The sequence below is a fragment of the Pleurodeles waltl genome, chromosome 8, assembly GCF_031143425.1.
Source record: "Pleurodeles waltl isolate 20211129_DDA chromosome 8, aPleWal1.hap1.20221129, whole genome shotgun sequence".
NCBI lineage: Eukaryota > Metazoa > Chordata > Amphibia > Caudata > Salamandridae > Pleurodeles > Pleurodeles waltl.
This window is the reverse complement of record NC_090447.1, coordinates 871,035,635-871,049,538: the sequence shown is the minus strand read 5'-3', so window position 1 is coordinate 871,049,538 and position 13,904 is coordinate 871,035,635. Positions and strand designations below refer to the sequence as shown.

At 43.2% G+C, this 13,904-nt stretch overlaps 1 protein-coding gene across 7 annotated transcripts in view; it reads right to left on the bottom strand.

Moving 5' to 3' along the window:
• Positions 1–13,904, bottom strand: part of SHROOM2 (shroom family member 2) — a 675,938-nt gene that overhangs the window by 296,006 nt on the left and 366,028 nt on the right. For 4 of the 7 annotated variants that reach the window (XM_069205145.1, XM_069205146.1, XM_069205152.1 and 1 more), the window contains one exon: positions 10,298–10,402. The exons of the other annotated variants lie outside the window; for them this stretch is intronic. In XM_069205145.1, coding sequence (XP_069061246.1) covers positions 10,298–10,402 — 105 coding nt within the window. The remainder of the gene's footprint in view (positions 1–10,297; positions 10,403–13,904) is intronic. 7 annotated transcript variants of the gene reach the window in all.

The window sequence follows — 13,904 nt, the reverse complement described above, 5'->3', positions numbered from 1 at the left end:
GCCACTGATCTTTGAGTGACAGGTACACTCTGATTTCGTCCATGACAGAATACTGCATGGGGTAATGGTTCTGCAGTATCAGGTGTAGGCTCTCTTGCCTTATGAATAATGGCATTTTCCGATTACATGTGCACATTCACCCGGAAATGAGAGCACTTCAGTGTCCGAGCTGGTTATCCAGTCCTTTAAGTTTCCATCTCCTTGTTTTATAGAACTTCTTTCATTCATTTGCTTCTCCTCTATTTCATTTTTTTCATAAGAGGATATGGCAACAGTCCACAAAGTGCTAATAGGCCATTTGTATCCACCACAATTTCTTCTTCAGTGCGCCCATCCTGCTTTGCCACGTCCTCTAAACCAAGAGACCATTATAGAATACTGTTGTCAATAATGCATCTTTAGCATTCCAATGTGGCCAAAAGGCCGGTTCTAACATGATGGAACTTTAAAACAGCCATAGACAGTAATAGACTATGTCTACCACTGCAATACAGTCACAGGCTGCTATTTTTAGATTTGCTATTGCAAGTCGTGCAAAGCATGTTTCCTTTTTTCTACTTGTAATCTTTTAAATGATCTTGCACATATTGTTGAGGATGTGCTTGTTTTATTGCGGTTGTGTTTTAGGGTGAATACAAGAGTGAGTCAAGGGATGGATACATAAGCACAAAGATGGGTGACAGAGTGCAGTTATGATAACTTATTGAATGCCTAAACCCATCAATGACATATAATGCACTTTGATTCCTAAGCCAGACCTACTAGCATTACCAGTGCTTGTTGAAAGTTTGGGTCACTTCAATATACGTTCCTTTTGCAGGCGAGAATCGTACATTCTATACAACACTAATAAAAAAGCAAACAGAGCTTAAGAGGACGGATGTGTCGTAATAGAGATTTAAAGAAATCGCAGTATCAGGAATTGGACAAAGAGAAAATGACAGTGAATAAAATGCGGCAACAGCCACTTCAGCTGTGCCTGCCGGACAAGTTCTTGAGAAGCTTTTCTCAGAACAGTATAACAAGCAGACGTAGAGTGGGTGGAAACTAGGAATTGCATGGTAATCCTGAACATACACACTGAGTCTCAGACGAGTAATGACTTCTATAATCTTATTCATGAAACACTCTCTATTTCGACAGGCAAGCAGCGCCACCATATTGAGGGCACCAAACTGTGCCAAAGTAATGCGCTTTTAGGGCAGGTGCCTCGTTTAGGGCACACAAACACATACCCTGGCAACACCTCTGCCTTCTTCCCGCAACTCTTCTTCCCAGCTAGGAGCGGTGTAACCATACCAAGACATTGAGCGAAAGATGCAAAAGTGGAAGAAGATCAGTGTGAATTGAGACAGATGAAGCACGTGAATTGCTACGTGAGCAAAACAATTCCTGATGTACCTTTGGAAAGACCTAGCATGTGGGAGAGTCTTGAAGCACGGTAAAAGCTTGTGGAGGCTGCATATTACTCGGAAGGTGCTGTTTTGCCCAGCTGAGAATAAGCCCTTCGCTTCTTATCCACAGAGCAGTGCTGCAGAAATCATGAGGGGTTTTACCAGGCAAGGCCAAGTCCCTCTAAATTGCCAATGGAGTAGCCTTAGCTCTGAAAGTCTGGCCATAGAGGGGAACTGGACGGAGGAACATTTAAAAGGCCGGGTCTCAATGTGCAAAACTTGGAATCCCCCTTGCAATTGGTGTCCTATCCAAAAGTGACAGTCTGGGGTTATATGGTTTCCGAAGAACACAGACTATCTCTGCCTTGAAATGAAAAGTGCAAGATGTTCGGGGTGAATTTGCAACTGCTTTAAGGATTAAAGAGGTGTAGCCAAGGTACCATCTTGTTCATGCAAACCCTGACAGACACAGCTATCACTGAAGGTGCCCGCAGTACACTCATCGAATAATCGATATTTAAAAAATGTTTGTTTCATTGCTTTGCTCTGGTGAGGGGGATATAGTGAAGGGGTGGGAGGCGCACAGCAGTGTGTAGCTGAAACCATTTTAGGTATAATTGTATAATTAGATGATTCGAAAAATCGAGCTCTGTTAACACCGTCTGCAATACACGAAAGTGATCTGGTGTGTGCTGAGGTATGTGCACTCACAGAATTCGAGGGATTCCACAGAAGTGAGGAGCAGCACATGTTGCTACTGTTAGGCCTCAAAAACTGGACCCGGAGACAGCTCGCTGCCCCTCTGTGTGACAGCCGCATGAAGGAAAGGCCTGCATACGAAGTGGGGCACGTTTGTTATCCGATGTGTGCACTCTCGGAGGTCAGGAAAGATTTTCTGAGCCTGAACACAGCTAAGGGCCTCATTCTTTCACTGAAGTACTTAGCTGCCCAAAGGCTACATGTGCTTTTTAGACTTTGCCTAGATAGAGTATGCACTGTCTCTGCAGGACATGTTGTTTACAGCCTGCCCATTGCTTACCATTTCTTATCGTTAATGTTGCTCTGATTTCGTTTGTCTCTGTTTCTCATGCCATGCCAGTGTTGCGTCTTCTTCTATTTGGCCCTAACCTGGAGCAAAGGCCAAGTACTTTTGTCCATCCACTGCTCCACTTTTCGGCTTTATTTTTTACTTTGTGTTAAAGCACTCCACAAAAGTGCTTGTATCTTCAGTTCATCTCCCATATTGCCAGTCCATGTAGTTTCTTTTCCTTCCCACCCTCTACCCCGTACTCTATGCCACTGCACTCTTACACTGCACCACTCTACTCTACACCACTGCACTCTACACTGCACCACTCTAAGCCACTGCATTTAATGCAACTATGCTTTTCTCTGCACCACTCTATGCCACTTGCACTCCACACCCTGCACTGTATTCTGCAACAGTCTATGCCAGTGCACTCTACTCTGCACCATTGCACTCTATGCCACTCTAATCTACACCACTTCACTCTATGCTACTCTGCTTTCTCTGCACCACTCAACACCACTGCACTGTGCTCTGCAACACTTAATACCACCACATGTTATGCAACTTTACTCTATGCCACTGCAGTCCACGCAATGCTGCTGTCCTCTGCACCACTTTATGCCACTGCACTCCTTGCCACTACTCTTTTCTGCATGATTCTATGCCACTGCACTGTACTCCACTACACTCTATGCCACTACACTCTACTCTTCTCTGCACCATTCAATTCCACTGCACTACATGTTACTGCCCTCTACTCTGCACCACTCAACACTGCACTTTGCCTACTCAATGCTCTATTCTACACCACTCTACTCTATGCAACTGCAGTTTACGCCACTGCACTCTGTGCTATTCTCCTCTTCCCTGCACCACTCTATGCCACTTGTCTCCATGCCATCGTGCTGTTCTCTGCACCACTGTATACCGCTGCACTTTATGGTGCTGCACCACTCCTCTCTGCGTCACTGCATTCAATGCCACTCTTATCTGCACCACTATACACCACTCTTCTTTGCACTACTCTACGCTACTGCACTCTACGAAAGTCGATTCCTCTCTACACCACTGCACTCTACGCCACTGCACTCCACACCAATCAACTCTGCACTACTCAATGCCACTGCACTTTACTCTGCACCACTGCAATCTTTGCCAATCTAATCTACTCTGCAGCACTGCACTCTATGCAACGCTAATCCACTTTACACCATTCTAAGTCACTGCACTAATGCCACTGAACTATACACGCCAATGCACTCCGCTCTGTGCACTGCACTCTACAACACTCTACCCCACTGCACTTTGGGCCACTCTACTCTATACCACTCTACTCAAAGCCAATGCACTCTATGCCACTCTCCTATTCTCTGCTCCGTGTCGCTGAATTCTACTCCACTGCACTCTATGCCACTGCACCCTACTCTACACCATTGTACTCTACTCTGCACCACTCTGCTCTATGCCACTCTGTACCACTCTACGCCACTGCACTCTATTCTACACCACTGAACTACACACCATTGCACTCTACTCTGCACCACTGCACATTTCTACACCACTGCACTTTACACCATTCAACACTAAAGTAATTTATGTCACTTCACTCCATGCCACTCTACGCCACAGCACTTTATACAACTCTGCTCTTCTCTGCACCACCCAATGCTACTCTGCTCTTTCCTGCACCACTCTACACTATTGCACTATTCTGAGCTGTTGCACCACTCTACGCCATGGCACCACTCTATGCCAAACTACCCTGTGACACTACTCCACTGCAATCTATGCCATTCTACTATAAGCCACTGCACTATACACCATTCCGCTCTTCTCTGCACCTCTCTACGCCACCTCACTCAACACCACTGCACTATACAACACTGAACTCTACTCTGAACCACTCTAAGCCACTGCACTATATGCCACTCTAAGCAACTGCACCCTACACAACTCTACTCTGTCACTGCACTCTAAGCCACTCTGCTCTTTTCTGCACAATTCCATGTCACTGCATTCCATGCCACTCTGCTTCTCTGCACCACTGAAATATATGCCTCTGCAACACTGTAGTCTGTGCCACTAAATTCTAAACCTCTGTACTCTGCACCACTCTATGCCACTGTTCGCCAGTCCACTCTTCTCTGCACCACTCTACACCATTCTACTCTGCACCTCTCTAAGCGATTGCACTCTACTCTGAACCACTGCACTGTACTTCACTCTACTCTGCAGCACTCTACTCCCCATCACTGCACTGTACAACATTCTAATCTACTCTGTGCCACTGCACGCTATACTACTGCAATCTACCCTGCAGCACTCTACACCACTGCACTCTACGCTGCACCACTCTACGTCGTACTACTCTATTCTACTCTACACCATTCTACTCTATGCTACTGCGCTGCAGGCCACTGCATTCTACTCTCCACCACTTTACGCCACTGTACTCAATTCTGCACATTACTCTACCCCACTCACTCTACATCACTAATCTACTCTGCACCACTCTACTCTATGTCACTGCACCCTGCACCACTCTAGTCTACGCCACTGCACTCTACATTATTGCACTCTAAATCACTCTAATCTACTATGAACCACTCTAGTTAATGCCACTGCACTCGGCAACACTCTACTCTGCACCACTCTACTCTATGCCACTGCACTGTACACTACTCTACCCCACTGCACTCCATGCCACTTGACTCCACCACTCCTTTCCACCACACCCTTCCCTAGTGCACTATTCACCACTCTGCCCTTCATCACTGCACTCTATGCCACTCTACACCATGCCGCGCCACAAAGTGCCGCTCTAACCCGCTCCACACAGTGCCCCTCTATGTCAGTTCAAGTCACTCTATTCCATTCTACACCAATCTACACTGCCCTACGCCATGGCAATCCACTCTACGCCACTGCACTCTACATCAGTCTACTCTACAACAGTTCACTCCACCCATGCTATTTCTACTCTATGGCATTCCACTGTACACCACGCTATGCCAAACCATGCTACTATACACCACTCCACTGCATGCCACTCCGCTACTCCACTTCATTCCACGCTTCTGTACAGCATGGCGAAAAGACATTGGCAAAACCAATAGCTTGGGCATAGGCGAAACCTTTCGGCTTTGCCAATGCCTGTTAAATGTAGTGATGCTGATGATGAGGACACTGTAAGAATTAGATTGCAGTACCAGAAGAAGATTTAAAACTTTACCAATGGGGAAGCTGTCATGGCGTTCTTTAAAGAAACTTGGAAAAATAACTGTGATGTACCCACAAAGTGAGATGGTTATTTAAGCTCTAAATAAAACATTTCTGAACTCTGAGCAGAAGTGAAAAGACTGCATCTCGCATTTGCATTTACTGTCTGCCACTGATTTCTGGGACCACACATTCTAGAGATTCTGAGCCTCTCCCTCGGATGTTGTACTGAGAGCTCGGGAATGTTTTATTTGAAGCTTCCTTGAAGAAGAGATCATCACGAAAGCTTAATGATTTTGCTATCCAAATTAAGATATCAATTGATTGCTTTCTTCGGATGAATGACACACACTGCTCCACCCCTAAATCAGTAAACCCAGATGCGAAATAACTGGTTCAATCAAGATGACAGCATGATTAAGTGACGTTCATTGATACATTAGGGATCACTAACTAAATCAGCTAAATGAGGGACTCGGCCTCAAACACTGACCCAATTTTAAATGCATTTAATTTTCTCTAAAATGTCATTATATCTTTATTTTTTCTTATGGAACATCACATTAATATACATATATGTTAAAATCCATGTGAAGAAAATTCAGAGAATGACCACTGCGTGTGATAGCAGCATTTATCTATTTTATCACTGAGCTAATAAATGTTCGCGGACCAGTTTTTTAATCTGATATAAAAGCTTGATATCTCAATAAAGAAGCACTATACCATATTAATACACAGCATAAGGATGTTTCAGATGTTGCGATACACTGAATTGAATTGAGCATTTTTTAGAAACCCAACAAGCATAGCACATCTAATAAGCAGGCCAGCTGGTTCACAGAAGACCTCCGAGACCCGAAATGACAAGGTAAACAGCCAGAAAGGGAATGGACAGTGAGCCACAACACCACAGAAAGAACTGTTTACAAGGCTGCACTCAGACACTATCACAAGCAAATAAGGGGTACCAAGAAAAACGCACTTGTGTCCCGCATCAAAGGAAAATCCAACAGCTTCAAAGAGATTTTCTCAACCATTAAAAATTTCTACTCGCCTAAAGACACTGTCAACATCACTGCCTCCTAACAACTCTGTGACAACCTGTCCAACTTCTTCCACAGCAAAACTACAAACATCTACAGCAACTTTGCACACCAACCCAACCTTAGAGAACTCGTTGCTAACCTACTCACCACCAACCAATGCAGCCATGTGTCCGAAAGGGCAACCCTCACCGGTAATAACACAGCTGCAATCATGTGGAACATCCACTGAGGGGCCATGACGAACCCATGTTCCCACCACATCTACAACCAGGAACATCACGAGTCAGCACCACCCTGACCCACACCATCACATCCACCACTTTCCTGTATGAATGGAAACTTGTGGAAATCAACGGCCTCCTCAAGAAGCCCAGAGCCGACCTAAAACAACTGAGCCACTTCTGAACCATCTTCCTGGTCCCCTATCCAAAAGTGATTATATGGCCATTAACAAGCAACTCACAAAACACCTCGAACTTCACCATTTTCTAGACAACACTCAATCAAGATTCAGAAAGAACCACAAAAATGAAACAGCATTTTTTGCAGGCACCAACAACTTTCAAATCATCCTGGACCAAGGAGAAACAACAGCCATTATCCTGGTTGACCTCTCAGCAGCCTTTGACACTGTCTCCCATAACACCCACATCGGAAGACTTCACAAGATTGACATACAAGGATCTGCTCTCAAATGTATCTGTTCCTTTTGCATGGGAAGAACCTAAAGGGTCAGCCTGCCTCCCTTCCTATCAAAGGCCATGAGACTGATATGCAGAGTCCCACAGGGATCCTTCAGCCCCACCCTTTTCAACATATACATGACACCGCTCGATAACATCATCCGATCACAAGACATCACTTTCATCTCCTACACCGATGACACACAGCTCATCCTCTCCCTGACAGACAAGACAAGACCACCACCAGAACCAACTTCACCAACTGCATGACCATTGGAGAAGACTGGATGAGAACCAACTGCCTGCAGCTCAACTCTGAGAAGACTGAAGTACTGGTCTTCGGCAACAAGATTTCCCCATGGGACTCCACCTGGTGGCTGTCAGAGCTAGGACCAACACCCTCACCCACAGACCATGCAAGAAATCTAGGGATCATCCGAGACAATAAGCTCAACATGACAGCTCAAGTCAACGCAGTATGCACCTCTTGCTTCCATATCCTGCACACCTTACAAATGATCTTCAAATGGTTGCCTCAGAAAACTGGACGGACCGTCATGCAAACAATCTTCACCAACAAGCTGGACTCTGTACCCTGGAATCTCCTAGCAACTCCTACACGGACTTCAGAACACCGCTTCAAGACTCATACTTGACCTCTCCTGCTGCATCCACATCACATCGCACCTGAAGAGGATTCACTGGCTCCCCATTCACAATCGCAGCCAACTCAAACTTCTGACACATAAAAGGCCCTACACAACCCAGTAAAGCAGTGGTTCCCAACCTTTTGACTTCTATGGACCCCCACTATATCATTACTGGAACCCGGGGACCCCACTGAATAATTATTGGAATCTGGGGGCCCCCCACAGTCATTACTGAAAGCTGGGGACCTAACCTATTAATATTATTTAAGTTTCTAAGCAGCCGCGGACCCCCTGAGGAGGCTTTGCGGACCCCCAGGGGTCCCTGGACCACAGGTTGGGAACCACTGCAGTAAAGTATAGCTGAACAGCTACATATACTTTCACCAATCCACCAGACACCTACGCTCTGCTTCATTCTCATTTGCACATATTCTCAGAATCTGCAAAGGCGAAACTGGAGGTAGCACATTCTCCAGCATCACAAGAAATATATCTTGTTGGCCATACACCTACACATATGCCCAAGCGCCTGGATACCCTCTGGAGTGATTGGTGTGCTGTACAAATCAGCAAAACATAATAGACATAACATTGTTTCAAAATTAATGAAATGACATTATTCTCAATGAATTGTAAGGACCAAACTCTGAAAAATCTATTGACTAGTACCAATTCAGCCTTCTTCCTATTCCAGCCATGCAGTGCTTTACGTTTCTTACTACTTCCCGAAACAGAAAGAGGACTTGTGGTGTAACTCTTGGGCCACCACAGACACAGAGGGGGTCATTATGAATTCGGCGGATGGCACTGCCGGCGCCAATGTGGCGGTGTAGCAGGTGCAGCAGCAGTGAAATGCGCAACGGGGCTGTGCATGGGGGCCCCGCGAGTCCCCCATTCTGCCAGCCTTTCTATGGCAGTGTTAACCGCCATGGGAAGGCTGGCAGAATGGGACTCTTAATCCCTAGGGCAACACTGCCCTGGCAGATTTGAAACACCAAGACCGCCAGACTGCCTGGTGGCGGCAGCGGCGTTTCGACTGTGGCGGCTCACCACAGTCATAATTTGGCAGGCGGACCGCCACTAGTGCGGTGGTCCACCTGCCACCGTGAGTCTGGTGGTCCATGGACCGCCAGACTCATGATGAGGTCCAGAGTCTATGATTCCGCACATCAATTGCGACAGACACAAAATGCGCCTGCTGGCAGCTTCTCTGCTCCAATACATCTCCTGCCCTCCATATGATTTTTTTTTTTTTTTTTTTTTACAGCAATGCTAGCGTTACTTTCATAAACTGTCATCTTGTTTTTTCGTCGCCCCCTTTCTACTTTTTGGATCTGATTTAAAATCAAGTCCATCCACTGAGTGACTATTTCTTTATTGATCTCTGACTATTCTGGCTTGAATGAGCAACCAAGAGGAGTAAAATAAACCACAACATCAGAAAAGGGCATCACCATCATACACTGTTTCATGTCATATGCCAAAGAAATTTAATCTCCCCGGGGGGCTAGATTGTAGGTGTCGGAAAAAACTGTTACACAGATTATGCTGCAGAGCGCCTTACTGGGTAAACCTCAATGTGCTAGTACACGCATATTTATAATTATTTTAAGATTATTATTAGAGAGAAATAAATGAAAAGGCTACAGGGGGATGATCCATTATGGAGAAGGCTCTGTTACTGTTACCTAGGAGAGAGTGAGTACTCGACAGCCTTCAGGCGAAAGGGAGTAATTGCAGAATGGATGCAGGGGAAGGTGTTACAGTGGAAAAATATTTATCCGGCAGGGCCATTGCAGCGTCATATACAAAAACACATTCTTGCGGCTCTCTAATTGATTTAGCTAATTTATTAATTTGATGCACTACTCAGAGACAGTTTGTTGAAGCAAGAAACACAACTTATAAAGTCAGTTTTCAAACTGTCATATGAGCTTAGAACAACATCCTGGTCCTGTTTGACACAGGACAAAATGGTAAAGATAAAAAAGACAAATGGATGTTTACTTCTGACAGTCGATGAACATGATTAGGTAATGAAGGGAGAATGAGCATGGGCTTCTCTGAATTCCTAATGGATTATTACTACATCTTTTCAGCACAATGGAGGAATTGAGTACAAAATACAGGAGGAAACTATGGACCAGGATGTTACGTGTAGGTTCAGAGAACATGCGGACAGATAGGAAGACTCTACCATGGAGTTTTGGATGGGGGTGATGGGTGGTGCACCAGGTAATGGGTGTGATGCACTAACAATCCAGTACTGTACCTCATAGAGTTTCTCAAGATCTTCGAAAGAAAGCTTCTGGCCAGGTGAAGGTCGCTTTCAGACGGCATTTTCTGAGCCACAAGCTCGAGCACCACTTTCATCCTCCTGAGCAGCCGTGCAATGAGAGGAACAAACACAGTGGGAATGGTGCCAAACAGAGCAAAAGAGTTCAATATGCTAGGCAACTATATAATTCAGCAAGTGGAATAAAATGTAGACTAATGACTCAGAGTTTGATAACTGTGATTAAATATAAGATATTCGCTGACAAGGATAGTACTAAAATTATATTAAGCAGATTCATATGTTTTCAAAAGCTTACATCATTCAAATAATTTATGAGAATGTAAGTCTTGCAATACATGACAAGCTCCAATATACAAATATCCTATGTAAGTAAAGGTACAGTGTGATGAGTGGAAAAGGAGAAAATAAAAAATAATAATAATAAAAGTAAGACTAGAATAAATAAAATAAATTAATAAACTCGTCATACTAATCATATCGGTCAAAGTAAGTGTCGGATGCTCAGGGCTAAACACAACATTACAAACTTTACAAAACACAGAAAAAATATATTGACTCAAGAGTGAGACTACTTCGCATCAAGTGGATGGGCATCAAGATGGAGTCTGAGCCTACACCTGAAAAAGTTGTTCGGATAATGAAAATATTTAATTTATGCTTTAAGCATGGAAAGTTTTGCGATTTCACTATACAATATGGAAAATAGGCAGCAACTATGTCGAAAGGATACTCCAATACCAACAGCTGAATATGCATCACCCATATCTAATAAAGTTTAGTAATAACTAGAGCACAGTATTTGCTTGCCTGGTGTGACTTTTGAAACTCTACGGTGAGTGAATGTACACTGAGGTACTTCTCTACGAACGAAAGTTTAGGTTCAACAGTTCAACTTTCGACTCTCCTCAATATGTTTTCATGCAGTTTTTTGCTTATATTACAACACATTAGATGTCGAAATAAATTGCACAGTGCACGTCACCAATGTAGGAGTAGCCAATGAAATCATGGTAATAAAGAGTCTCAGAAGGGATTTCAGAATAATAAATAGGGAAAAAGACTTAGAATATATGTATGACTTTTAGGTGTGCTTAGGCGGTGCAACTATCTGCAAGACATATAGTTGTCAACTGTTTAAAATATACATGGACTAAGCTTAAGCTCCACCCAAAGAACTATTACCCCTCATCTCATCCGACTAGCTGTATAGTGTATTAATGAGCCTTGTAGGAACTGATTCAAGTGGAATGCATGGGGGATTATTTTACAATTATAAAGTACAGTTATCTCCTCTATGTATTCTACACAGGAAGCGATTTTTCTTTGATGCTTTAACCCAGCACTGGCAAAGCCGATGGAGCAGGCTTGAAGTTCATAAAGATCATTTGTGCATGCAACGGAAGGAAAAGGTATTTGTGAATAGCTATGTTTACAGGCATTCACAAATTATAGCCAGACATATTGGTTTTGCCAATGCTTCTTTTAGTTGTTTTCTCTGCTTTCCAGCATGAAAGAAAATATTTTCAAAAAGTAGACAGCGGAGCATATGACAACACCTGATCTCATATTAACAATCTTTATAGTTAAGGTAGCTGAGTAACTGGCAAAATTATTTAAAGTCGGGAGCAAGGTCACTGGCAATCCTACCACTAATGGAAATACTATTGTGAAAAACAAAATCACTAAAACTGGTGCACCTGTTACGTTTAGGATTGGTTGACTCAAAAGGCACAAGCTAATCTGAAAAGATCTTTGTTATTAAAAAAAAAATGCTAGAGAGAGAGAAAGCTAAGGAAATAGAACCTAAAAAGGTATGTATGATTTATGTTATCAAGCTATGGCTTTCACTTATATTGCTTTAATGAGTATATGGACAAAGCTGTTTAGGGATGACGCAGCCAAACTCAAACCAGCCAAAGATGCCAAACCGAACTTTGCAATAAAACAGAGAAATCACAATGAAAGCCTTGGCTGCACTATGGTGGTGATCTTGACAAAGTATTTCAGTCGCTAAAATATTTACCATAATGTAGGTGATCTAACAAGGAAAAAATCATCAACACTACTAGGGGTGGGCAAGCCAGAGCCTAAAAAGTAGCTCTGGTTCAGCTCGAGGTCCCGTTGGAACCTTGAGCCCAGCTTTCATGTGGCTTCCGCCTGCCACCCTTGCGGCACCCCTACGCCCAAAGAGGTCAAAACAAAGCATTAACATTTGATTAAAAATATATAAATAAATAGATGTCGTTTAATGGATGGTTTGTACAAAGTGAAACCAGAAAACCTGGATTAATCATGGCTTCTATGCGTAACCAAATTATGTGAATTTATGTAAATATTTTATTTTATTTTATTGATCTTCTTTCTTCTTCGCTGTCGCATATGAAAGCACCTTCAAATACAAGTCTATGGAATAGTAGCTGTGTAAAATCCTATTGTGTTTCAATCTGTTGATTTAATAGACTATAATGTTGCTCTGTCTATATGAAACAGAACGACATAGATGTCTCAGATGACAATTATCTTGCCTATTATTTCACTAACGGCACTATCACCAGGGTGGGGGAAGGCATGGTTCTAAGTTTATGTTTAGAAACTGTCACTTCTAATACGTACTTCTCAGTGCACAGGGGTGTGGAATTTAATAAAATATCTATTTGTCCATGGGACAAGCTGCTTCATAAAGCTTCTTGTCCTGTAAAAAAATGCACTTGTTCCTTTGGTACCAAGTAGTGCTGTGACAATTATGGTAGCAATCTCATTATATAAAAGCTCTAATATTAGCCTCTCTGACTATGCCAGGGCTCATAATATAATAGTGTTTGATTTCTGGCAATTCTGTTTTTGCCAGCTTTCCACATATCTACATGCTGGAGCTGGAGGTAGTGTTGAGCAATAGTCCTAGGGTTGGAATGCTCTTTTGAGTCTGTGCAAACCTACTAACTTGCATGTTTTAGTGGCTTTTAACAAGCTCTGCTCTAATCCTTTCCCATACTGAGAAAGATTGGAAATGTACTCCTCCAAAGGCAGGTAAAAAAAAACATACTTAGAGAATAAGTGACGTAGTAAATGCGCAAAAGATTTCCGCATGAGCAAATCTACTCATGCTAAAATGCAATTCACAAATATTTTCCAAGAGTACGATTTCATAGCCTACTTCTGTAAATGTCTGTGAATTCATCAGAGTTATTATTCTGCACTAATTCAAGGACATACATCATGGGTACACTCTTGTGACTTTCTTTAGAAATTGGGCCTCCATTTATGTCTGGTGTTAACCAAAGCCTTTTGTTTTTATTAAATTCTATCTCTCTACCTATCGACTGGCTTCTGCTCTTTCAGAAGGAGCAGACCGGCATACAGAGTATTTTTGTTCACTGCCAGGGTCTACTGTAGCAATGTGTGCTTTTTGAGACCAAAATATATTAATGCTTTTTGCCAATGTTTGTTATAATGGGGGGGGGGGGGGGCAGCAGCTCCCACAATAATAATGTTTTTAAAAAACCATGTAAAAGCAAGACAAGCATTGATAAAACCAAAAGGCTGACCACCCATATCAGACCTGTTGACTTTGCCAATACTT